The sequence below is a fragment of the Culex quinquefasciatus genome, chromosome 2 (assembly GCF_015732765.1).
Source record: "Culex quinquefasciatus strain JHB chromosome 2, VPISU_Cqui_1.0_pri_paternal, whole genome shotgun sequence".
NCBI lineage: Eukaryota > Metazoa > Arthropoda > Insecta > Diptera > Culicidae > Culex > Culex quinquefasciatus.
The window spans coordinates 49,588,829-49,616,781 of NC_051862.1; the positions used below are offsets into that span (position 1 = coordinate 49,588,829).

General features: G+C 34.4%; 1 protein-coding gene across 1 annotated transcript; it reads left to right on the plus strand.

Moving 5' to 3' along the window:
- Positions 1-13,431: 13,431 nt before the first annotated feature.
- On the plus strand, positions 13,432-25,652 carry LOC6047666. The gene is made up of 6 exons (XM_001864662.2): positions 13,432-13,954; positions 20,173-20,393; positions 20,496-20,836; positions 20,904-21,092; positions 21,157-21,340; positions 24,977-25,652. Exons 1-6 carry the CDS (start codon positions 13,631-13,633, stop codon positions 25,446-25,448), a joined length of 1,731 nt encoding a protein of 576 aa, XP_001864697.2. The 5' UTR covers positions 13,432-13,630; the 3' UTR covers positions 25,449-25,652.
- Positions 25,653-27,953: the final 2,301 nt, after the last annotated feature.

Here is a 27,953-nt window from a genome sequence, read left to right on the forward strand (position 1 = left end):
CCATCGCGCACTACGGTTCAGACGATAGTTTTTTTAGTCTTCTAAAACATAATAAAAAACATAAACTTCAAAATACGTATTTTAATTATTCTGAAAAGTCCTAATCACATCCTAAAACTTTTCTGAAGACTCGAACAGAAAGTGCCTTCTCAAGATACAGAATTCCATACATTTACATACCCATTTTGTATGACCAGCCCTCCCAAATTGTATGGAAACTTTTATGGAAAAACTAATGAAGTAAAATGACAAAGACAAAGTTTCATCCGGTTGATTTTTTGTATGCAATTTAACGTACCATTCTTTGACCACCCCTATTTATGATGGTGATTGTGCTGCCAAGTGTGCTTGCTGGTACTACCAACGTTTCGTGTGAGTGTGTATGGCCCAAAGTATGTACTACATTTATCGTCATCAAGGGACATCTGTGCCAGAAATATGTTTTTTTTTGCTGAACACTTATGAAAGCTCATACGAGGCTTTCTCGTAACGTCATGATTCGAAATCCGGACACTTAGTAGCATATCATTTTTGTTATAGCTGGCAAAAAATCATGTAATGAGTTGGAAATGTAGAAATATCATCAGGATGTAGTATAAACAGTCAGTTTCAAGAAAATGCATGCAAAATATGTCTTTTCTAACAATTTTTCATCAGAATTTCAAAATTAAGATGACTTGTTGTGCTTCGAATCCCGGACACTGATAAAAACTGATTCGAAATCCGGACACTTTTGCTTCGAATTCCGGACACTCGATTTTACTTATGAATCGCACAAATTTGGACTGAAATGTTAGTGAATGGCATTTTTTAAGGTCTCAAATAAGCTGTTAACAACAAAACAATCGATAGTTTATATGAAAATTTGCTAAAATTTATGGAAATCGTAACCATAAATTTCTGCTTTGCCTTCCCGGTGCTTCGAACGCCTATGAAATATTTCAAGTGAAATGTTTCGCATTTTTGGTAAACTTATAATTTTATTGTATTTAATTGTTTTGGCATTAACTACAGCGTTCAAACAAACTTTAAATGAAAGTTGATGTTGGAGTTCATCAAATAAAACAGTTTTGGCATTCATAATGCGAACTTATATCCAAATAATTGATAAAACAAAATGAAGTGTCCGGGTTTCGAAGCGTCCGGGAATTCGAATCATGACGTTACTACGTCTCAATTTGGACCACAATTCGAATCAATATGGGTTGGTAAACATCTGAATTGAGACATATAGTATCATTACGTTTTTCATGGATATTCCCTCCAGCACGTTCAACACGCTCTATTCACTGTCAGTATATGTAGTACATGCCCGCTGCTGGTGTTCATGTATTCACATTGAAGAGGCAACAGACTGTGACAAGTCTGGGAGAAAAATTAATGTCATTGAGTGCCTGCCAAATGGCCACGATTCACAGTACATAGCGTTACATATGTGCTACATCAAAATTAAGCTGGCTGCCTCGACCCAGAGGTCCAAAGTACGTGTGGGAATCTGCGTTGGTAGTTTCCTTCCTCCCACCTTCACTCACCTGTTACCAACATCCCCCTCGTGGAAGATTCAAGTGGATGGGAGGACTCCCAAGGGGGGCCAGTAAATATGTATGTAGCTATGTAACGAACGGTGGGCGGCCGGTTGAATCTCAGAGGGGGTGGGCGAAACTCAGCGGAGAAAAACGATTGCACCTCCCACACGACACTCCCCCTTCATTTGGCGTGTGTGGATTTTGGCCGCCCACACGCGGGGAGCTTGTGGGAGGGACTGCAGGGTTGGCAAGATAGTTGGAATAGAAATAAAATAATTTTGATTTCATTAAGTAACTCGTACTTATAGAAGATTGTCCATAAAGTGAAAATATTTGACCCCAAATTAAAAAAAAATACATTTACTTAATAAAAAAATATTCCCAAACCTGATTATTACACACTACGAAAAAACGTGTAATTTTAGGTCAAATTACACAGAAAAGAATAAAGTAATTTTGGAAGCTGTAATTTTGGAAGGTTGAATATTACCTCTTTTATGATTTAATTTTACCTCAATTTAGACTGAAAAAGTGACATTACACCAGAAAAGTGGTAAAATCACACATTTTCAGAGGTAAAATTACACCTTTTTTCTAACATAAAAGATGTACCCCTTCCCAGATGTAATATTACCATGATTTTTTTTTTCTGTGTACACAGAATAAAATAATGTAAATTTGGAAGCTGTTATTTTGGAAGGTTGCATATTATCTCTTTTATGATGTAATTTTACCACAATTTAGACTGAAAAAGTGACAGTACACCAGAAAAGTGGTAAAATTACACATTTCCAGAGGTAAAATTACACCTTTTTTCTGACATAAAAGATGTACCCCTTTCCAGATGTAATATTACCATGATTTTTTTTCTGTGTAGATGCACATAACTGGAGCATCAAAATAGACGTTAAGCTGGGTCAAATTAAGCGTATTGTCACACGACTCAATCAATATCGATGGTCGTGTAAAATTACATTAATCGTAATTTTGGTGGCAAAATATTCTAAATGTTTTTTTAAATCAATACGTTTTTATTGCATCACTTCATAATTAATCACTGAATTTTCACTCATGGTCCAAAATTGCCTTCCTACACCCAAAACTGGCAGCGCTAGTCCGAGAGAATGATGGTCTCGATTTGAGAGAATAGTGGTACCATTAACGGACACAGAGAACACAGCTCGAGATGGGCGATAGAACTATTCTCTCGAGGTTCATTTGCAAAAAAAGTTCATCCGTCAAACAAAAAATCAAAAGTGTCGACTACGGGAATCGAACCAGAGACCTTTGACAGACCAACCCAATAACTTAGCTGCCTCGGCCACCACAGCTTGGTGACCATGGAGAGGTCAGAAGTCGATGTATGACACTTGTTGGAGATTTATTGATTCAACTGACGAATGAACTCATTTGTTATGATGGTGTGAGTTGGTACAATTATTCTATCGATTTTGGCACTGAGCCCTCAATAAATTTTGAGAGAACGATTCTCTCGACTCTGAATTTTGGGTGTAGTAGCTTTTCTACGATTTTCATCGAAATTGCTCCATTACCCTCACAGCCTTTGTTGTTCCACGAGCAATCTTCTGGCATGCAATTTGTTCCGTGTTTGCCATCCCGCTGAAGATAGCCGGTTCGGTATTTTGCCTTACGTTTTATGATGTCCGCTACCTAAACAAAAACAAAACAGAAAATGACAAACAATATTGGCGATCTGTTTCAAATCACCTTAAGAAAGATTAAACTTACCTCTATCGGAAATGTGATTGCTTTTATCCAAAACTGAAGCAGATTCCGATCAGTAAGCAGAAAAATTGAACAAAAGCTGGACTAACATTATTTTCTCAGCGACGTAAAACTTGGCTGACGGTTTGACGTTTCCTCATTCTGACAAAAATGTAGTGGCCAAGGTGCGTGAAATCGGGTGTTATTTGATATAACATTACATTAAATTTGACGCTCCAATTATGTGCATCAGATAAGGCGTAAAACTGTTTAGTTTATGTATGTTGGGTTGGGTTTCGCGCGATGAAATAGAATACCAATGGGATATTCATCGATTTACGTCAAAATAAACCCAATTTTACATTGAAAATACGTTTTCATGATTTAATAATAGGTTTTATCAAAGATAACGTTAAATGTTATATTTCATTTTTTTTATTGTGTAGGGTTAGTGAATTTTCACGATTTCGCGGACAGCGTGAAATTCGTGAAATTTGAGACTTTCGCGAAATCCCGTGAAATTTGTCAATTTTCACAAAAAAATCTTTGAGATAACAATTAAAAAAAACATCCGTGAAGAATTTCTCCACGAATTTTAAACGTTTTCAATTGAAAAACGTGATACGGACCATTTGAAGAATTGTTAGCAAAACATACATTAATATAAAATTGTAACATTTTTTTTTGATAGGTGAATGCTGCGAAAACTTAAATGATGGTAAATTACATATCCTGGGAGTTTTCATTCGCTGTAATAACAATTCGACTACTACTTTATTTGAATAGTATCTATACCAATGTGAAGATTCATGCTTGATTTATTCAATTTGATTATTTTTTAATTTTATTTTAGTTTTCTGTTGCTTATGATTTTTTTTGTAGATTTTATTACAAGTAAAACTATTTTTGTTTATTGATTTTCAATTTAGTTTTTGATAAGTGAAATGATAACCTTTAAAAATATACATACTTGGTCGCTAAAACATCAAATTGTTTATTCAAGAAACGTGAAAACTTTTTTGGAAATCAGGAAAAAAATGTTTCACGTTCAAATTTAGTGAACTTTTTTTTTAAAGTTTATTGAATATAATAAATAATAAATAAAAAGGTATTTCTATAATTTAACATACGCGTAATTTTCGTGAAATTTTGTGTTTTGAAAGTAAGGTCCCCGTGAAATTTGCAGTTTTTGAGCGTGAAAAATCACTAAGCCAACAGATTATTTACAAAGCTTCAAATTAAAAAAAAATAATCAATTTCAAAGTTAATAATTGTGTTTAAAAGTTCTACTTGCAGTGTGTAATATCAAGTGTCTTTTTTCAAAAAGGTGATGTGCATGCTTTGGCATGTGATTTTGCCATCGGATTTCTTATGTGTTTTTTTTTACAAAAAAAAACAGTTTTCAAAATCCATATTTTAAATCAGCAATTCCCTACGAAAACAGCATTATTCAAAAAAAAGTTCTTCGATCGGGCTCAAAACTTTTCTGGGGGTTCCTTGGCCGAAATAATTATACCCGTATTTTTTTGTTTGGCCCTTAGGGTGACCTACGCCGTGTTAGGGTGGTCCAAAAAATGGCAATTTTCGTCATTTTTCGCAAAAACCACTTTTTAAAAAAAAAAAAACATAACTCGGCGACTTTTCATCCGATTTTAGCTGTCGCAAAAGAAAGGTGATTAATTTGACTATTTAGGAAAAATAGTAAGAAGTTTCAAAAATATAGCTTAACATTTGAAAAAGGACGTATGAAAACTTAAAATGCTGTTTTGAAGGTCTCGGGACCAAAGAGCCTTTGTCTGAAAATATTTTTATCGGATTCCTCGGAAAATTTTACATAATATATCAAAAAATGGTGAAGTTATGTTTTCGATACTCTGAGATACGATATTTTGAAAATAAAAACTGGGTTTTTCGACGCGCCACGCGCAAAAATGGAAAATTGACGAAAACGGAAGAAACGACTTTTTTTACTAAAACTGCGATAATTTGAAAACATGTTACGGTATACCAAAAGTTGCGTATTTGCAAACGAAAAGTACTTTACAGATTTTTTAATTAAGTGCACTGTTTTGAAGATAACGCCACTTAAAGTTTAATTTAACTAAACATTCCCGTATTTTTTTTAATAGTGTCCATGATCGTCCATTCCAGAATTTTATTTTTCGAAGAATACATACAATTTCAAATTAAATTGCCTAGAGACATTGATGATTGGAAAATGTCGAAATTCAAAAGGGCCAAACATTCATTATTACGCACTGTGACCTCAAAAAAGAATGAAAATTTAGCTTGATTTAGAGAGATATCAATCTTGGGTCCATATACCGTGATGTTTGTTGGACGAAAGATTAAATAAAGCACTCAGTTGATTAGATTTTTGAAGGATAAGTTTGACTTTTATAACAAAAGAAAAAAATATAATCAAAGTGACAGTAGAGTATGAGTGATTGAAATAAAATCTGTTTTGCCAATGAGTGATTTAAAATATTTTTGTTTTTAGAATTACGAAAATGCTACAACTCAAATCATGGAATGAAATAAGGAATTTTTAAATAAATTAAAACAAAAAACAAGTTTTTATTTTGTTTTTCTTTTTGTGTGTTTTTGAATCCGCCTTTTGTAAGAGGTTTTTTACGTTTATTTTTAGTTCTATTTTGTATCTTTAATCCGTTTTTGCTTGATTTTCTTTTTTAATTTTATTCATAATTTATTTTTATTTTCAAACAACATTCATCATTTGGATATATATATATTTTTTATATTTATATATTTTTTATGCTATTTTTTTTTTTTGCTATTTCTCGTCAAGGTCGCAAGGGACAACAATTTTCAATTTGATTTGTGCTATCCTGATATGAATTTGAACTTACTTTAATTTGCTCAAAAATGTGTGACTTGGTTTTTAATTATTAAATGAAATAGCCAAATAAAATATGAAATCATAAGTTTTGAAGATACTATTTAAAATAATTGAAAACTCCAACTTTGTTGAATTTTATTAAACATTTTATTACAGGTAATCAACTCCGACATTGCTAACCCTGTCCAAAAATCAGCGCGAGCTTTCGGCAGAACATCCTAAAGCAAGCACACACACGTTGTGTTCGTTTGCACGCACACGACGCCTTCCAGGAACTTCCGGCCGTGTCGTTCCTTCTTCTCCTCCCCAAGGGAAATTCCATTATGCAAATGGTACATCAATCACTCACTCACTTGGATTCAACGTTTGAGCTTTCAGGGGATCTGCTTTTCAGTGGGTGGGTTCTTCTGGATTTCCGGGGGTTGGATTTTCGGGTTAGGGTGATGAGATATTTGCTGGGTGATGTTGTCATCAGCCACGTGATAATGGCTCCACTAATGACGATTGACACGTGGGGGAAGAGTCATTGGTGACGTTGACGGAAGTGATGACGATGATGATGAGGATGATGTCTAACCCCCTTGAGAAAGTCCGTGCCGTGGGAATGGATCAGTGGTTGTATAGAAACTCTTGAGAATTCGTGACGATGGGGAGGGACACTCCAGCGGCGGGGCACACAAACACAGATATAATTGGATTATCAACAGAGAGCCGTTTTCCACATGAGTTAATTGGATTTATTGATTATATCTCGTCCGAGTCGGCCAACCCCCCTACTCCTCCCCATGCTTTGGTCCACTCTTGGGGGGTTCAGACTCTTTTATGTGCAGAATACCATACCCCATGCTGTGTGGAATGGGTAAGAAAGTTGCTCTTCTGGAAGCGATGCGGAAAACGCCTAAATTTATGTAAAGCACATCGGGCCCGTGTGGACGACATGGGGGCAAGCTTAGTATGGCGAGGGGATGGTCTTTGATTACGAAACGCATTAAACAGTCCAACAACATAAGTCGAATTGAAAATCGTAGAAAGTGCACATTTTATTACTCTCAATCGCTATTTAAAAGTGTTACGGAGTTTAATTACAATCCATTGGAATCTTCGCAGCTTGTTCGAATCTGTTATACAGTTTGTAGAACAGGCTGTTAAAACTTATTTCGCATGAATTCTTTTTATGGGTCTAACAAGGGATTCAAAAACTTGCTTTTCGGCAAGATTTTCAAACAATTGTGCAAAATGTATGTCGCTTGACTTAGGGTTGTATTTGAATCGGACAAATTTTTTAAACCATAATAATACTGGGTAAATTTTCTAGTAAAATGTAATCTACATTCCTTTTTTCTACCAAACTAGATCTGAAATATATGATTTGAACAATTTAAACAAAGTCAATCAATGATTTAAATAAGATCACAGTAAATGTGAAATGTTATACAGATGATGACTTAAATTAGTGCCTCGAGGCTACTTGTGCATATTTTTAACTCATATTATTAATTATTTACTTATTATTTCCAATCTCACTCCTCAGACCCAATGAACCTCTGATGACGGTCGTTAATTGTCCAAGTTTTAACAATGAATATTTTGACTGTCATATTATTTTTTGTCCCCTGATTTTTCGGAGTATTTTAGAAGGGATGGGGCAAAACTTGAAATACAATTTGTAATAACCTTTGTGAATGTTTAACCATTCATACTGTTTTGTAATAAATTGAAAAAAGTTGTATAACTTTAAGATGGTCTTTCTCTGCCAACTCAAACAAAATCAAAAAGTTGTTCCAAACTCTCTCCCATTTTTGAGAAACCTGTGTTTTTTACAACATAAATTAAATAGCATTTTTAATCAAAATATATGACCTCTCTGGGTCATATATCAAAAGTTTCCCATGAAATGAAATTTCTCGCAATTTGTTGTACAGTTAAGTTAAATAAAAGTTTCATTTTCAAAATATTTTAAATTTTTTTATTTTTGCATTTTGGCTTTTTGAGTAAATCATCAATTGAAAATTTATCATTTTTGATTACGATATTGTATACTGAAAACGTGAAAATACTTTAACCTTTTTCCAAATTTTTTTTTGCAAATTGGTCTCCGGGATCGGCCGAGATATCCAAGATACTTGTATACATACAGTCATGCCTCGGTTTTGCATGCCTCGGTTTTGCACTGCCCCGGTTTTGCACCGTTAAGCTGCCTCGGTTAAGCACGGCCCAGTGCTTAATTGAAGCACAGAACTTATGGGATTTTGGCTACATGGGAGATATTGGCTATAATTCTATGAATATTCATGCAAACATCAAAAATTATAGTGTTTTGGAATCGGGATGATATCAGCTATCCATTAAAATTATTATTTCATGAAAATTTTTACAAAAATACGTATTTTTCCTGTATTTTGAAAATGCATATTTTTTCTCTAAAGAAACCAAAAATATATTGATATTGCAATATGGGTATCAAATGATCAGGTTTTTTTTTCATACATTTTGGATGTAACAATAACATTTTTAGAAAATACTCAAAACTTTCACAAAACTACGTATTTTCGAAAAATTACTCAAAATTTCAATTTTTACAATATGGGTATCAAACGATCGAGATTTTTTCATACATTTCGAATGTAATAGCAACATTTTTAGAAAATACTGAAAATTATCACAAAACTACGTATTTTCGAAAAAATACTCAAAATTTTATTTTTACAATATGGGTATCAAACGATCGGGATTTTTTCATACATTTCGAATGTATTAACAACATTTTAGAAAATACTCAAAATTTTCACAAAACTACGAATTTTTGAAAAAAGGTACTCAAAATTTCCGTTTTTACAATGTGGGTATCAAACGATCTTGATTTTTTCATACAATTCGAATTTAATAACAGCATTTTTTTTTAAATACTCATAATTTTCACAAAACTACGTATTTAAAAAAAAAATACTAAAAATTTCAATATTTACAATATGGGTATCAAACGATCGGGATTTTTTCATACATTTCGAATGTAATAACAACATTTTTAGAAAATACTCAAAATTTTCACAAAACTACGTATTTTCAAAAAAAAAAAAACTCGAAATTTCAATATTTGCAATATGGGTATCAAACAATCGGGATTTTTTCATACATTTCGAAAGTAAAAAAATTAAAATACTCTAAGTTTTCACAAAACTACATATTTTTGAAAAAAATACTCAAAATTTCCGGTTTTCACAAGAGGTATCAAATGTTCGGGATTTTTTTTATACATTTCAAAAGTTTTAACACAAATTTGTGAAAATATCCAAATTTTCACAAAACTACGTTTTTTTTTTAAAAAATACCCCAAATTTCAGTTTTTTACAATATGAGTATAACATGGTTGAGATTTTTTCATTAATTGTTTCTTTGTATCGTCAACGGAAATTTTAAGTATTTTTTCGAAAATACGTAGTTTTGTGAAATTTTTTAGTATTTTCTAAAAATGTTGTTATTACATTCGAAATGCATGAAAAAATCCCGATTGTTTGATACCCACATTGTAAAACCGAAAATTTTGAGTACTTTTTTTCAAAAATTCGTAGTTTTGTGAAAATTTTGAGTATTTTCTAAAAATGTTGTTATTACATTCGAAACGTTTGAAAAAATCCCGATCGTTTGATACCCATTATTGCAAACATCGAAATTTTGAGTATTTTTTTTTAAATACGTAGTTTTGTGAAAATTTTGAGTATTTTCTAAAAATGTTGTTAATACATTCGAAATGTATGAAAAAAATCCGATCGTTTGATACCCATATTGTAAAAATGGAAATTTTGAGTATTTTTTTCGAAAATCCGTAGTTTTGTGAAAATTTTCAGTATTTTCTAAAAATGTTGTTATTACATTCGAAATGTATGAAAAAATTCCGATCGTTTGATACCCATATTGAAAAAAATGAAATTTTGAGTATTTTTTTCGAAAATACGTAGTTTTGTGAAAATTTTGAGCATTTTCTAAAAATGTTATTGTTACATCCAAAATGTATGAAAAAACCCTGATCATTTGATACCCATATTGCAATTACAATATATTGTTGGTTTCTTTAGGAAAAAAATATGCATTTTCGAAATACAGGAAAATACGTATTTTTGTGAAAACTTTCATGAAATAATAATTTTAATGGATAGCTGACATCATCCCGATTCCAAAACACTATAATTTTTGATGTTTGCATGATTTTTCGTACGATTAAAGCCAATGTCTCCCATATAGCCAAAATCCCATAAGCTCTGTGCCTCGGTTATGAACGCCTCGGTTTTGCATCCCCCATATGCGGTGCTAAACCGAGGCACGTCTGTATGTGGAACTTGTAAATCAACTTTCAAGCTTGAAACGTCTGTTAATCACTTGAATCATGAAATATTTTCATGCAACTATCAAGAGTTATAACACAAAAATAGCTTAAATAAACTTAGAATAACATGTCTACAAAGTTTCATTTTTTTATTTTTTTCTTCTATTTTATATAACATCCGAAGGCTTAATTGCATTTATGTCTCACTTATCAAACTTTTAAAAGAGTTCCTTTAATACACTTGCTTCCCTCTCTCTTGATGATATCATGATATAGTTTGTAAGACTTTTCCAGTGTTTAATCTCTTTTTACTTGACGTTTAATTTGTGTATCATACAGAACGACGTAAACGAATTGCAAAATCTACAAACAAAGAATTGGGAAATTTCAGATCCAAGCTTTGGTTCATCTGGCACTGATCTGACATACACAGACTCACACAAAAAAACACACCCACTTCCAAATACGGTTAGTGATGTTCGATTGGTGACCGAAACTGAAACATGTTTTATTATTTCTCCTGAATTGGGTCTTTTTTGTCTCATTCCAGATCGAATCAAATAGTTAACCCTTGATTGGAGAAAAATATACCTCAAATTCAGTATTATTTATTTTTACAAACATTTTGTTTTTTCAAACTGTGATAGAGTTTGACGAGTCAATATAAATTTCCTTTTTCTACAGCCACGACGACAATACCGCTGAAATCATCAATTAACACCTCTCCATTCAAAGGTTAACACGCATCTCTGAGCCAAACAAAAAAGAACCGGCGACCTTAAATCTGCGCGCCAACCAGTGAATCACTGTCATCCGAAATCTACCCACAACGGCAACAACAAAAAATGATTTTATGCGGTTTTCACGTTACTTTTCGAGTTCACCACACGCTGGCAAGTTGTGCTACAGCAGCTAGAGAGTCATCAAACTTCCCCAAACAACACACGGTTCTCCTCTCCCTGCCCTGTTTCAGCCGGCTGGGGGCAGTATTTAGCAAATAATAAATAAATCTTAGACTGGTTCAAATTCACCAATCTCTTTGAAAAAGCTTTAGGTTCATATGTGCAAAGAAAAGCAAAAAAGGAAAAAAAAGCAAAAAAGCAAAAAAGCAAAAAAGCAAAAAAGCAAAAAAGCAAAAAAGCAAAAAAGCAAAAAAGCAAAAAAGCAAAAAAGCAAAAAAGCAAAAAGCAAAAAGCAAAAAGCAAAAAGCAAAAAGCAAAAAGCAAAAAGCAAAAAGCAAAAAGCAAAAAGCAAAAAGCAAAAAGCAAAAAGCAAAAAGCAAAAGCAAAGCAAAGCAAAAAGCAAAAGCAAAAGCAAAAAGCAAAGCAAAAGCAAAAGCAAAAGCAAAAAGCAAAAAGCAAAAAGCAAAAAGCAAAAAGCAAAAAGCAAAAAGCAAAAAGCAAAAAGCAAAAAGCAAAAAGCAAAAAGCAAAAAGCAAAAAGCAAAAAGCAAAAAGCAAAAAGCAAAAAGCAAAAAGCAAAAAGCAAAAAGCAAAAAGCAAAAAGCAAAAAGCAAAAAGCAAAAAGCAAAAAGCAAAAAGCAAAAGCAAAGCAAAAAGCAAAAAGCAAAAAGCAAAAAGCAAAAAGCAAAAAGCAAAAAGCAAAAAGCAAAAAGCAAAAAGCAAAAAACAAAAAAGCAAAAAGCAAAAGCAAAAAGCAAAAAGCAAAAAGCAAAAGCCAAAAAGCAAAAAGCAAAAAGCAAAAAGCAAAAAGCAAAAAGCAAAAAGCAAAAAGCAAAAGCAAAAAGAAAGCAAAAAGCAAAAGCAAAAAGCAAAAAGCAAAAAGCAAAAAGCAAAAAGCAAAAGCAAAAGCAAAAATGCAAAAAGCAAAAAAAGCAAAAAAGCAAAAAAAGCAAAAAATCAAAAAAGCAAAAAAGCAAAAACGCAAAAAAAGCAAAAAAAGCAAAAAAGCAAAAAAGTAAAAAAGCAAAAAAGCAAAAAAGCAAAAAAGCAAAAAATCCAAAAAGGGAAAAAAAGCTAAAAAGCAACAACTTTTTGTCTTCGTTTTTTAAATCGATGGCGATGAAATAAAAAAAAGGAATTATGTTTTGAATTGGGTACTTAGGCTGGTACAAATATTTTTAAAAGTTTTTGTCACCCCCCCCCCCTTCAAAATTGGCCCGAAAAATCAGGGGGCAAAAAAAATATTTTTACAATAAACTTCAAAATTTCAATGAAAATTCAAGTGCAACCAGCTGAAATCAAATTAAAATACATTCTTCTGCGTTTTAAATCATTTTTAGCATGTTTGGGTTTATTAAAAATATTAAGATTTTTGAAAATTTTCGATGCAAAATCTTTTTTTTCGATACAATTTTTGTTTTTGTCAGATCTTAGATTTTTTGAAAACTAATGATTGCAAAACAACTGAACAAGCGTAAAATGCATTTTAAAACACATTTTTCATTTAAATGTGTAGACTATGGCTTGTTATTTAAATTTTTATATTTTTTTATTTTTCTGCCCCCCCTTGACCTCGGCCAGGGCCGAGGGACAAAAACTTTTTTAAATATTTGCATCGGCCTTAAGCCATATGTCGATTTTTATGTACAACGGTAAAAAACACGAATTAAAACCATTTCTGATCACTTTTTTTTTATTTTAATGCAAAAACAACATTTTTTCGATGGATCAACAATGGTCCCCTTGGAACGAGCTGTCAAGTAGGAGCTTTTCTGTCAAGAAGGACCGCGAGGTTAATTTTTCAAAATTGAATTAAAAATCCATTTTAAAATCTTTGTGGTCGTACAAAGGGTCATTGTACTCAGAAGAATAAGCTTTATCGCTGTAAACAATAATATCAGCAATCTTAGCTTCATTTTAGGACCCAATTCCATGAATCCGAATAATCAAGTATGGAGTGCAGACGCCTAATGCAGTAATTCCCCGATCGTCTTCCAAATCCCCGAACCAGTCTAACGAAAATTTCGCGCGCGCCCATCGAAGATATGTTCAAACGTCGCGCCGCGCCAAACCTATACCGGCGGCCGCCAGGTACACTGCCACTACTGGTGCTGATTCGATCAAGCGTGTTCTGCGATGACGACTATACGGCTGTTGCTGATACTCAGTCAGTCAGTCAGTCAGTCGGACTCGCGGTGGTGTGGGCTCAGTTTGCGGGTAACCATCTTCGAGGGTTGTTGACGCGACGCCGCGGCAAGTGCTCCAGTTGACGTAGGATTACGTGCGATTTTGGCGCAATGCGGAACCGGCTTCCGGTTCTGGTGGTCATTTTGGGACTGCTAGTGTGGCGGCCAACCAGCTCTAACTTTGTGGCGTACGACGACGATCACGAGCTGAACGGTGGGGATGATCAGGAGTACCTGCAGGACGCGGATCACCAGCGGCCGCCACGTGAGGACTACCACGACGCGCTGGATCGGCTGATCACACACGCGTTGAACCAGACACATCCCAGCGGGGATTCTCCGGGGAGTCCCGCGGCCTTGGTAGATTCCAAGGTCACAGCTGCGTCGCCGTTGGAAGTCGACGAGGAACCACCAAAGTGTGCCGCCAACCGGCAGGTAGGGCAGCATTCTTGTCCCCGAAAAAGGCCCTTTGTAGAGCATTAGGTTAGCGGGGGAAATCCGACGCTCGAAGAACCGGTTCACTTTGTACAAGGAAGACTGGCTCAGCAGTGTTTAGCGTTGTTGTGTGTGGCAAGTGTATTAATTACCCGCAAGTGCAAACGTCGTCGTCGTCGTCGTCGGCGTCATCGTTGTCGTCGGACGAAGGTGATAAACAAAACCTTTAGGCGGAATTTCAAACTGTGGTGAGGCCACCGCGGTGTGAGTTGCGTTTCTTGGGCCGGAGCTAGGTAGTTAGAGGAGGATGACGTGAGCCCGAAAATGTCAATGTCTTCTAGTCGCTGATGGCGGCGGCGACGGTAGCGTTTTGTTGTCGCGCGGCCAAAAACTAGTTTCGGGGATTCCACCTTCGTTCGTAGCGAGGCAGCTAACGGGGATTCTCTGGGGAATCGATGAATCGTTCTAAATTAAGAATAGTAAAAAATGTACTGATTATCACACTATTGCACAACAGCAACTCATAGGGTGGCAAATGCGACAAACATTCAATGCATTCACATTTTTGAGTGCCCAATGGGATTTTCTGGAATTCATGTTGTATCGTATATTGTTAATTTTGGCAATATACTTATTAATCTAATCTAATCTAACCCTAGCGCATCCGTCTTTCCGGAAGCACCCTGGAGAATATCGGGGGTGCTTACTTCAAAAATCTTTTTTTTCTAAACGGCCAGGTCAACAGTGTAAAGTTAACTGCAAAGATGGTTCGTTGAATTGGATTGAGTTTGATCAACAATACTTTCCATACCTTTATAATTATAAACAGTTGTTTGAAAAAAATATGCAACTCTCGTTATTTTGTTTTTCGATCGAAATTATTTTAATCAGATTCAAACCTTATACTTGCAAAGCATTATTGCTCGATTGGAACCCAGAGAGTAACATTTTGCTTCTCCATATAGGCTCTCTACTTTCCTGAAGCATAGATATCCGAGAGCAGTAGTTTTTCAGGTGTATGTCCCACTACACGGAGAAAAAAGAGTTCCCAAAATCGTGAACAAGCGTTCATGAAAATGGGAATCACGAACAAAGTGTTCAAATCCTATGGTACGATTTTGAAAAACGTAGCACGAAATTTGAACACTTTGTTCGTGGTTTCCATTTTCATGAACGCTTGTTCACGATTTTAGGAAATCTTTTTTCTCCGTGTAGGTAATGTAGTTGTAGTTGTTCCAATTTAGTGAGAACAGCAATTTTTCAGAATCTTCAGAATGTTGGGGTCCTAAACGACTCCCTAAAGTTTGGGAAGAATTCGTTGAGTCCCCACTTTGCGTAAAGCGATTCAATTCTGTAAAAGAATTAGTATCGGGAAAATCTTTTGTTTATTTTGATATTTCAAAAATCCTCGTTTAACGCTATATCAAAACCGGACTAATATTTGGATGCTCTGGAATGTGTTCGACAGCTTTCTCGAAAATAGTATGGTGCTAACTTGTTCCTGTCAAACTCGTCTAAATCGTAATCGAAAAACATGTTTTAGGCAAGTTTTGAGGACGCTGTATCTTCTTTCAGGAGCAAGAGAGCATCCGAACATTAGTCCGGTTTTGATATAGCGTAAAACGTAGATTTTTTAAATATCAGAATTCAAAAAAAAAATTCTCATACAAATTTATATGGAAAATTGAATCGCTTTGCGCAAAGTGAGGACTGAACCAATCGTTCTCAAACATTGGGAAGTTATTCAGGACTCAAAAGGGAACTAAAAATTGCTGTGCAGGAAAATTGATTTTGTTATTACACCCAAATGTCCCACGATTCTGACCTGACCTTAAAGTGCAGGAAATTTAATTGTTTTCATTTAATTGCACTTTTAACAATTCATTGAAATTTTGAAGGCTTTTGAAAAACCCATTTATTTTCTTATATTTGGGCCAACCCAAATATTGAAAATATTAGCAACGGCCTTAGGCTGCTACAAATATTTTTTAAAGTTTCTTTAAAACCAGTTCGAAAACCCAGGAGTAATTTTTTTTCGAAAGCAAAATCAAAATTTCAATGGAAATTCAAGTACAATCAGCTGAAATCACTGAAATTACGACTCCGGCCGAACAAAAACTTAAAAATATATTTGCATCGGCATTACTTTTTACTAAAAACAAATTTGAACTTTTAACATATGTTTTATGGCTTCTGTAATTATAGCAAACAATTGGCTCTGATTTGATAAATAATTAAATAATTATTTTTCCGCCTCGTAAGCGGTAGATCGGGGTTCAAATCCCGGCTCGGACCAACACAACTGGTGATCTTTTCCCTTCTGGAATCGATTGCTTAGTAAAGGGAAGGTAGTGTATCGTCACAAACTGGACCTTATCACGACACCTTAGGGAGGCGACCTATGGAATGTTAACATTAACCTTAACATGTTAACATTAAGTTGAGAATGAAACTGCCACTGAATCCGCTTTGTAAATGCCGGCCCCGATACTTTTCAAGGGTGTTCCCCTCAGGAACTGGGAAAGATTTACTTTTTTTTAAATAATTATTTTTCCTACGTGCCTTTAGAATAACCCATTAAGTCTTAAGACAAATTTATCAACACATAGCTGGAAGCCTTCAAATCTTTATTAGGTTTAATTGCAAAACAAATTGTAAATTGATTATTTACTTAATAAAAACTAAAATAAATTGAATTTTAAGAAATAAATAATAAATCTTTAGTAACAAGCCATGGAATTTAAATTTGAATGAAACAAGTGTTTTGAAATGCATTTTACACCTGCCGAGTTGTTTTCCTCGAAAGATTTTGCCTTTCAGCTGATTTTTAAATATTTCATTTTGCTCTAGTGCAATTATATTTATGCTGTCCAAGGAATTTAAATTTTAATATTGAGCTTCAGAAGAATTCATCATTTTATTAGTGGTCAATAACGGAGTAGCAGCTACGGGGAACAACAAAAAAAACATAAAAAAATGTTTTTTTATTTATTTTTGTTATATTTTTATGATGTTTTTTTAAAGGACGCATTTGATCTGCTCTTTGAAAAAAAGGATTCTAACAATTAATATATATTTACAATAAAAAATAATTTGCCGATTTCCCAGAGAAAACCTCATCTAGTCAAGTAAAGGCAGACGGTGCTCTCCGTGGATAAAGGTGTGGATTAACGATTCGCGTGTTGTTGTTTTTTCAGTTTTGTTTGTCTGTCAGGTAACGTGTGGCAAGAAAAACCGCTAATTTTTACGATTAGAACCACGAATGGGCAGAGTGTGCGGGTAGAAATGTTGATTGCCAAAGTGCTGATAAACAAGTTTATATCAGTTTGTTTGTTTTATTGATAAAGCATATTTGTGACAGTTGGCAAACATTAACGAAATTGGATAGTGTTTGCTCAGTGCATCGTTTGGATAATGTGCTTTTAGCGTCTGTCTGATTTCATTTTTGTTATTTTATGTATTTTAAACCAATGCAATTTACCTAAGCCTTCAGCTAAGTCTAAGTGCACCTAATTAACAAGTTTTTTTTCACTCAAAATACTCTTAGACAAAATTTCAAATCAATTAACACATCTAATGAGAGGAATACAGGAAGATGTTAAGTTGAGTATACAAATAATATTATTTGAAACATCTTTCAAAATCTTTCGATCTCACTAGGTTTTTTTGGCCAAATTTTCCCTAGTTTCTGTTAATTGCATTTGAAGAACCTTCTGTTACCAAGTGGTGATTGAAAAGGAAATAGTTGCAAGGAACACCAAATCTCTATGCACCAGTTATTCACACAAGTTGTAAAATTGTTATTTCAGTAAATAGAATGAATTGAATTGAATGAATCTTTCAAAATCAAGAACGCCTGTGAACTTTATTCACGAGCTAGCGTCCTTTTTGCTCAGAGCCGTGATACATTCTTCAATTAATCTAATTATTCCTCTAGCCGTGCGCAGTCAGCTATGAGTGTTTGATAATCAAACAGTTCATTAGAGCATTGCACGCAAAATATCAAAGGGGCAGGCAGAAGGTGTTCACTGCGTGTTTATTTGCCTAGGAGGCTTGGAGGTTGGTTTCTGGTGCAAGTTCACGCCTATAAACCTGTGCTTGGTGCAGAGGTTTGAAAAATAGTATGACTTAACATTCCAATGCTAATGCTTGTATTAATGTGTCAAGTTTAAATGCAGGTGCATTTTTTGTGATTAATTTGATTTCAGCTATTTAAATAATTTTATTCATAGTTGATTTTTAAACCTATTTGTTTTAATTAGAATGTGTTTTAAAATGGTGTTCCAATAAAATTTGGACCCTTTATAAGCTTTTTTTAATTTATCAAGTGGATTTATTTTCTGGGGTTTTGTATCCTATTCTACCGAGTAAATCAATATTAATTATTGTTCAGTATGCTCTAAGGAACACATTCTTCTTCTAATTATATGCTTAGAGTTTAAGTCTATAACTGAGCAACTAATTAGTTTTTCCTCCGGGATGGATAACCACCAGAGTTATACATTTCCTTTTAACAGAGTTGCACCAGTTTCGTGAGAAATCCACCTAATAAAGTCTATTTTTATTTTTTTACCATTGGATTTCACCTTTTATGCTAATAAAAATTTAAAGTTTTTGTCCCTCATTCTGGACAAAGTCAAAGGGCCTGTAAAAGCCGAATTTCGATTTGCAAGCCTAATTTTTAAAATTCGTAAGCAGTAGGTACCTTAAAAACTTTATAAATTATTACAGTTATGCAACTGTAAAAAAAATGCGAAACATCAATGACTAAATTTCATTATTTCGGTACCAGATTTTGCACCAACCTTGATTTTAGCGCATAACATTCCTGAATCAATGGAAAAAAAATTAAATTTGACGCAGTTATTTCGGGACAATAACTAAAGTAATGAAATAAATCATGGTTTTTTTCCTGAAAAGTCCTTATCATAAACCTCCTTTTTTGCTGAAGACACCAAATCGATTAGAAAATACCTTCTCATGCCCATTTTGTATGATCATAAGTAAAATCATTTTATGAATATTTATATGGAAAATTATTATACAAAATTTCTGTTTTGACATGAGGAAATTCGACAAAGTTTCATTAAAATAAAAATATGCAATAAAATATTGACTTGCGACAACTTAAATTTTTACTCATATTGAAAATAGTTTTCATAGTTGCTCACGATTTATTTATTTTTTCAAGAAACAAATGGCAGTTATTGGAAAACAAATTTATTTCTTTGTTATCATATTTGAGTCATTTGAATTCCTCGATAAGTGAAATTCAATAAAAGAAAACACAAAACAGTTTGAGCTGTTTTATTTTAAATCTCTGTTAAATTCAGTGAAATAACGATTAATAAGTTAAAATGTATAACGCTACCCTAGTAACATTTTTAAACTTACAGGTTTTATCATGGTTCTGGAAACCCTCTTATGGCCTAAATAGGCTTTTATGGCTTACTTAAAACCTAAAATGTTACTAGGGTAGTGAATATTCAAAATGATTTTAATATTTTAGGTTGAAACTAAGTTTTTTTAATGTTTATACATTTTGATAACAATTGCATTTTAAAGTTATTTTAAATGTTTTTTTTTTGTTGTATGTAATCAATATTAACTTAATGCTGCAAAAACTGGTATGAATGGAGCTTTGCTCAAACTTATTCAAAATTATCAAATATTTTAATTCTACTTTTGATGAATTCAGAAAGTTTTTAAGAAAATTATTTTATTATTAAAATTTGAAAGTTTTTCAGATCTGGAGTTTTTTTTTTGAAAAGGTCCAATAAACTAAATTTTCAGTTTTTGATTTTTGGGTGTTTTTTTAATACCCTTGACTCAAGACAGTTTCAAAAACAAAACTGGAAATTTGGTTTATTGGACATTTAAAAAAAACTCCAGAGATGCAAAACTGTACAAAATTGAACTCAAACGAAAATTGCAATAATTTTTTTGTGTAAGAGGGTAATATTTTGTTTTTGAACTATTGTTAATTTTTAAAGTAACTTTTCTCTACACAATAATATAAAAAAAATATTTTTGAATTTATTTCAAGCAGATTTTCGAGTACCGTAAAATTGTCGTGAAATTCAAATAATAAGCATGTCACGAAATTTCAATTTTTGAGCCGTGAAAAAGCACTAGCCCTATCGATCACCTATGAGTTTTGAGTCATGGGAAGATACAAATAAATAATCTTTTTAAATCTTTTCTCACTCTACTTCTAGCCCATCCCGATCTCACCGTCCACCCAGCTGTCGGTGGCCAAGTGTTGCCCGGAGGGCCAAACGTTCCTGCACGAAAGTATCGTGAAGTGCATAAGTCCGCTGCGAAAAATCCGCCTTCCAATCATCAGTCGGCGGGTCCATCTGTACGACAGCTCGTGCTATCACTTTGGAGCCTACCTTAAACCGAACGTGACCTTCAACGGTCGCTGCATCGGAAAACGGTGAGCTGAAAATTATCACGACGATATGCAAATTTGCTGAAAGTTTGGAAACTTGAACTTTTGTTTTTGTGTGTGTGTTTTTTTTATTGTTGGTTGACCCAGATTGGTGTTCAACGATGGCGCCCTGTTTACGGTCATTCAGAACGGTTCGCTGATGGTTTCGAGCCCGGAACAGATGGCCATCTACCGGAACTTTTGCCTGGAGGAAACGGCCAGTTCCGTGCTGGTGGCGTACGTCTGCGACGAGTTGGTCTATCCGGATCCGTTCGACTGGGTTGATAAGCTGGTGATTGGAACTGCTCTGGTAGTGTTATTTTTGACTGTCCTACTGTACGGATTCGAGCGTAACTTCCACTGCGTCTTTGGAAAGCTCATCATGGTGCACGTGGGACTGCTGTTCACTGCACTGCTGCTGGAAGCTGCGCTGACGGAGTTCGAGGAAGGTGAGTGCAAATCATCCGACCATGAGTCACCGCCGATAATGATCAACTGTCTGAAATGATCTTGCAGCTTTTTACTCCCTGATTGTGTACACGTTGATCGGGGCGTCTTACGTAATCTTCGCCGCGGCTAATCTCCACAACCTGATCGCGAACCAGGCCAGTTTCCAGAAGATGGACTCGCGGAATGTGGCGTACGTCGCCTTCGGTTTCTGTCTCCTGTGGCTTGCGTCCGTCCTGTTTACCCTGTACTGCGATGGTATTGCCTTAGCTGACATTTCCTCATCACTTTCGTTTCTACAATAATTTTCAAACACTTTTAGAAAAGATTGCCACCCTGTGTACGGTGTTTGCTGCGCTGCTGCTGAGTGTGCTGGTCAACGTAATTACTCTGCGGGGAATCGTTAGCCGGCGGCATCATCTGCTGACCGCGGCGGATAATTTCTACGACATCTCGGACGGTGGTGGAACGGAAAGTACCACCTATCTGCACCATCGGAAGGAACTGTGAGTAGAGTAGAGGTTTATCATAGTACTGGTGGAACTTGGGCGTTGGGATTAATAGATTTCTTGTTTCCAATCTGATCTTAATCTTAATTGATATTAAGGAACTGGAAGCTTTTTGGCACCAACCTATTTTTTTTCAGCGATCTGTTCAATGAATTATACGGGCTCAATTGGTAATGAGAGTGGGTCTCGTGGCGCAGGGGTAGCGGCTTCGGCTGCCGATCCCGATGATGCTATGAGACGCGGGTTCGATTCCCGCCTTATCCACTGAGCTTCTATCGGATGGTGAAGTAAAACGTCGGTCCCGGTTTCTCCTGTCTCGTCAGAGGCACTGGAGCAGAAATCCCACGTTAGAGGAAGGCCATGCCCCGGGGGGCGTAGTGCCAATAGTTTCGTTTTTTTTTTTGGTAATGAGATTCAATTTGAAAACGAAAAAATGAAAAAAAAGATGATAAACAAATAATTAGAAGATTTGATTGATTTAAGTTTTTGTAATAAAATGGTAAAATAGTTTTAGTTTGAGAAATTGCAACATGTAGTAAACAATAACATTCAAGTTGTTGTGAAGTTTACCACAGAACTTCTAAAAGTTTAACGCCATGGTTTACGGTCACAATCTTGCTTTAAATATCTCGATACCCTACAATGACAAATTTCTTTTTTATAAAATTGCCTCTGTGATCAGTTTGCACAAAAATTTGAAATGAAAAAAAAAATGGAGAAATTATGTTTTTTGGTAGATAGAGTTTTTTTTTAGTTTTTCCTTAAAAATCTAACTTTTCGTTATTGTTTTACTGCAAACATCTCAATGTTTTCACATATTTGAGGCAATTTTTTAATATTTTTTTTAATTTTATTTTTATTTTTTGAGAACCAAACAAATACAATCGATACAAACTGGGTGATGAATAGAAAGAATGCGTAACGTGAATGATCCCACTTTGTTTACATCTACAAAGTAGGAGGCTGTTCAAGCAAAAGCATGATTTTTCTACTGCTGAATTAACTATTTTAAAATCAGTGGTATGTGTTTTATTTTGTCTAGTTTTTGATTGTTTTTGTTGGCAAATTGTGTGTGTTTTTAAATTTCAATCAGTAAGAAGAGGTTTTTCTTTTTTACGGGTGACGAAGAACTGCAGCGAGAGTGTCATTCGCGATGTCGCAGATAAGTTCCCTGGCTGATTTTGAAATCCTGCAGCTCTTCCTAGTCCAGCGTCTGAGAAAGTGTGACATTGCGTGTTATAAGTATAGGGAAAACATGACAAAGGGGGGGAGGTGGGGTAAATTTTGGCTGATTTTAGCGTGACGTACTTTATGGATGCAGCCTTGCATAATTTTACGGGGTTTCCTCAGTTCAAACTTGATTGTCAATAATTGTTCTTTTCAAATTCCTTACAAAACATATTTATCAAATAAAAGATCAAAAGGTTTTCTAAAGCTTGTGAAAACCTTGTGTTGTGCTTGCATTTATAGGACCTTTCCAATAAAAGCTCTAGAAATGTTTTCGCGAAAACACTGACAACGATATTATTCGTAAAAGCAAACTTGATATTTCGTGAACTTTTAAACGTTTGACAAAAATATTTCTAATTCCCAAACTCCAAATTTATCTAAATAATTCCTTGACATTTTTGTCATACCAAAGTGTCATGTCGGTAAAGTATGTTTACGGATTATAGCTCAGCAAAAGTTGATAGCCTTATAAATGAGGATCTCGCCATCAATTTTCTTAAGATTTCTTGACTTCAACTCAAGGCCCTTAAAAGCCACAATTTCTTCATTCCTGCAAAAAATAATAATATTTGTTAAGGCTGGTACAAATATTTTTAAAAGTTTTTGTCACCCCCCCCCCTTCAAAATTGGCCCGAAAAATCAGGGGGCAAAAAAAATATTTTTACAATAAACTTCAAAATTTCAATGAAAATTCAAGTGCAACCAGCTGAAATCAAATTAAAATACATTCTTCTGCGTTTAAAATCATTTTTAGCATGTTTGGGTTTATTATAAAATCTTAAATTTTTTCGATGCAAATTCTTTTTTTTCGATACAATTTTTATTTTTGTCAGATCTTAGATTTTTTGAAAACTAGAGATTGCAAAACAACTGAACTAGTGTAAAATGTATTTTAAAACACTTTTTTCATGTAAATGTGAAGACTTTGGCTTGTTATTTAAATTTTTATATTTTTTTATTTTTTTGCCCCCCCCCCCCCTTGACCTTGATATTTGGATCGGCCTAATGATCGATAACAATACTCTATACTTTTGGCGAACAGTAATTTGGTTCCACTTTGACAGTTCAAAATTGAGGCCGTTTTGCTAGGCAAAATTAGAAAAATAATCTTGAGATAATTTTTTTGATTTATTTTTGCTTTTTACATAAAATTTGTTTGCCTATGATTTTTTTTAAATATGTTATTTCCCATTTAAATTTTTTTTTTTATTTATTTTTTATCATTTCTATATTAATGTTTTCAAAATCCATTATTTAAATTGAAATATGTACAAAAAGACTGAAAGACACAACATTTAAATTTCCTGAAGTTTAGGCTGTTTTTACTTCTAATTCATTTTTTTTAATTTTCATAAGCAAAAATAATGTTTATTTTTTTAGAACAATTTTTCAATGATAAAGTTTTGCTGGAAAAAAGTTTTAAAAATCAAATTAATCATGTAGCAACGACTTATAAAGATCGTTGCTATTTTTTTAAATACTTAAAAAAAATCAAAATACCTCAAGAAATCCGATAGATTTTTTTTTCATTTACTTCAATAATAAATAATAGGAAATATTTACACTGTTTTATATTTCGTGTCTTAAAAATCATTTTAAAATGTTTTGTAATAGGGGAACTATACCCTTTCTCAGCCTATTTCTATTATCGGCCTATCAGCACTTTGATCATGAATTACAGCTTATATAAAGTGTTTTTGACTGTTCCAAAGTAATAAATAGCTCAAATAAAAGTGAGCAAGCAACTCTCCATTGTTGAAACATCTGAAAATGTTGATTTAATAGCAGAAACGGCAAAAGTGATGAGAATTGGTCGAACGGCTTAGTGTGATTAAAATGGGTATATTTCCCCTATATTTGAATAAAGACGCACAACAACGCAACAATTATTTTTTCGTAAAGAAGATTTGAATCCAAATATCGATTCAATAAATATTTTCTTGTTTCGTTGATTTGAAGAACTTGAAAAAAACTTGCAACGACGAAATTAGATCGTAGAGGCATAGTCTGGGAAACTAGAAAAATTACTGCATACTTCTTAAAATAAAGGAAATGTTAGTAAAACACAGCCAAAGTTGACCCCTAAAAAACGACATTCTTGAAAAAAAACATTGGCAAAGTCACATAAAACAAGTCACACTTCCAACTCATGAATTTTCTAAAATTTTAAGAGTTCTTTTTTCCAATGCTTTTAAAAGATCAAAAATTGGTTGAAAAATGATTTTTGGTGATTTTTTTAAATCGAAGCCCGTCTAAAGGCGGGGTTGGGTTGTCGAGGGTTAATAACTAGAATTTTCGAGAATTACTGGCAATTCCGGATTAGTGACAAGTCTTACTCTTTAATTTATTTAGAATCTGATCAATGAATTATTTTTCCCTCCGCAATTCTTTCTTCCCTCCCAGCACAATCCTGGCCACGTTCGCCGCACTCGTGCAGGTGCTTCACTGGGCGCTGTACGCCGCCGGTCGGTACAACCTGCTGTACGGGCTGAGCTGGTGCGGGTTGACCGTGTTCGCCGTGTTCGTGTGCTTCCGCTACCGATCGATAACGGTGCTGTTCTGCACTACTTCCAGGAAAGTACTACGTCATCATCATCAGGATGAACATCAGCAGCAGCAGCAGCAGCAGGCGGGGGAAGACACCCCACCCAGCAGCATCCTCCAGCTGGCCGGTCAGGATCAACCAAGGCCACCACCCATTTCGACCTCCTCGCCGTACTACAGCCAACTTACCAGCAGCGCCACCAGTCAGTACTACCACCACCATCAGCAGGAAAATCAGGATAATCAGAAACACATGGCGCTGCCACCGGTTGCGGAAGAGGAGGGTGGCGACGAAGGAAGGAGGACCACCACCTCAAACCCCTTTAGCTGAAGGGGTTAAATGGGGGAGAGATGAGAAGGGGGGGGGGGGAGGGCTTAATGTTGTGAAACTCGAGGAGATTAATCGCGAAATGTGTCGTCCTGCAGCAGTGTGTGATATGCGTTTTAAATTCTTTTCTTTCCTTTGTAGAGTCACTTGCGAGCTATAGTTTTGAATAATTACATTTAAGAGGACAAAGAAGTAAACAAAAGAAGTCGACGTCGTCGTGCTATCTTGTCGCACCCGCCATTTTGACGTTCCGAGAAAAACGCGTTTTAATGTTTGACCTTGAATATTCAAAAACGAGAGCACGCAATGTAAACAATAACAAACACGTTTTGTTTGGCTCACCATTCTGTGCATTGTCCCAAAGTTTGGTTGAAGTTGGTTGCTGGAGTCCCGAGTTATAATTACAAATGTTTACGGTAGTCTAGCTTGTACGTGCGACAAACGCATCCTGACTTTCCTGGCCTGAAATCCTTTGGCCTTTTGTCGCACTTACATCAATTTTCATGGAGTGACAAGATAGCACGACAAGATTGAAACTACTTTCATATGTAAAGTGACAAAATGCACGGAGTTTTTTCGGTTTTTGTTGAATATCTCAGGATTGAAATCGAATTTTGGGGATCTGTGAAGGTCAAAAGGTGAGGCATTGTGAGCTGCACAAAATGGCGTTCTTAACTCAATTTGGCCCAAAATGCACGTACGACAAGTTAGCACGATGGCGACGAAGTTATCTTGAGCTTTGTGTGTGCAAGTTGGAAATTTAATATCACTTCCCTTGTTGATGGTGACGGACTGGGACAAAGCATAATAGTATTTGAAAACCCTATCAATTATTATACCAAAAAATCAAACATAACAGTGTCAGCAAAATAACCTAAACTGGCAGATTATTTTCTAAAACTTATTTATATAAATTTTACCATCCAGTCAAAACTTAACACGTATCGTATAAAATGGTATGGGCCTATTAAAAAATCAGACTCCTTATATTTTTAGTTTTTCGCTTGATATGTGTGTACATAAAATTTCGTTCTACACAGAAAAAAATATGTGAATTTACTTGACACGGAAAAAATGAATCACATGTAAACTCAATTGATGTAAACATGAGATTCGACGTAAACGGTTGAATCACACGTAAAATCATGTTTTAACGTATAACTTGTTGCAAATTTACATCAAATACATTTGAATTTAAATGTTTAATGACGTACAAAATTGTTACATCATAAATGATGTAACATTCGGAAATATTTTTTGTGTGTACGTATAAAATCATAAACATTTGAAAGGTAAGTTGTAACAGATAATTTTCAATGTCACTTAAATTCCATAGGAGGCGAACCATAAGTTTAGGTGGTAACAGAGAAAAAAATCAAATAAGTATATTACATAAAAGTTGCAAATATATAAATAACACACTTTGATAAAGTAATAAAAATTGATTCTCTTTTGAAAACATATTGATTTTTTAATCCTAGTTGATAACAGCTCGAGATTTTGCAAATGCGTTAAAAATAATCATATTTATTTGAATATCAAAAATATTTATAAACGAAAAACGAAGTTGACTTTATAGCTGTCGGTCACCATTGCTAGTACTAACAACTAGTGTCTTCCTTTCATCTACAAGGACTTCGCCGCCCTAGGCTCCTAAGTGTATGAAAGTATGGCACGGAGCGACGGCGCCGAATACCCATATTTACACAAAGAATTTTAGAGCGCCCGCCGCTGGATTCGAACCTGCGACCTCTGGATTGTGAGTCCAGTGCGCGGTCCGATTAATCCACACGGGCGGAATTTTTATATTTGTTTGAATATTTTTGATAACTTTCTTTATTTAAAAAAAACACAATTTTTAAAAGAATTTCCTTTTTTTGGTTCATATTTTCCACTCTGCACAGAAGATTCAAGCTATCAAATTCTCTTTGAATGAAGATTCCTCCATCACTACTTAAAAAAAATAATTAGCTTGGAATATTACATTTGTTTTTATAATTCCTATCAACTCTGCAAAAACTTTTCAATAGGATGTATCTTTGCCTGTATTTGTCCATTTTTGTTACACCCTAAGGCCGATGCAAATATTTTTCAAAGTTTTTGTCCTTTAGCTCTGAAATAACAAGCCATAGTCTCAACATTTGAATGCAAAAAGTGTTTTAAAATGCACTTTAACTAATTCAGTTGTTTTGCAATAATTAGTTTTCAAAAATTAAAAGATTTGACAAAAACAAATATTTTAGCAAAAAAAAAAACTTTTTGCGATACTAAACATCGAAAATTTTCAAAAATTCAAAAGATCTTTAAATTAACTCAAACATGCTTTAAATCATTCTAAACGCAGGGGAATTCATTTTACATTGATTTGAGCTGACTGCACTTACAGTTCCAATGATTTTTTTTTGTTTTTAAGAAAAAAATCTTTTTTGCCCCCTGATTTTTCGGGCCCCCCTTCAAAGTTGCAATGTAAAAACATGAAACATTCGTGAAATTTTCCGATCTTCTTAA

Bases quoted from the DNA above. Each gene is read 5' to 3' on its own strand.
- LOC6047666 (XM_001864662.2), top strand. From the start codon at position 13,631: ATGCGGAACCGGCTTCCGGTTCTGGTGGTCATTTTGGGACTGCTAGTG. The intron at 20,837-20,903 runs GTGAGTGCAAAT...ATGATCTTGCAG, and splicing joins GCTGACGGAGTTCGAGGAAG to CTTTTTACTCCCTGATTGTG. The intron at 21,341-24,976 runs GTGAGTAGAGTA...CTTCCCTCCCAG, and splicing joins CTGCACCATCGGAAGGAACT to CACAATCCTGGCCACGTTCG.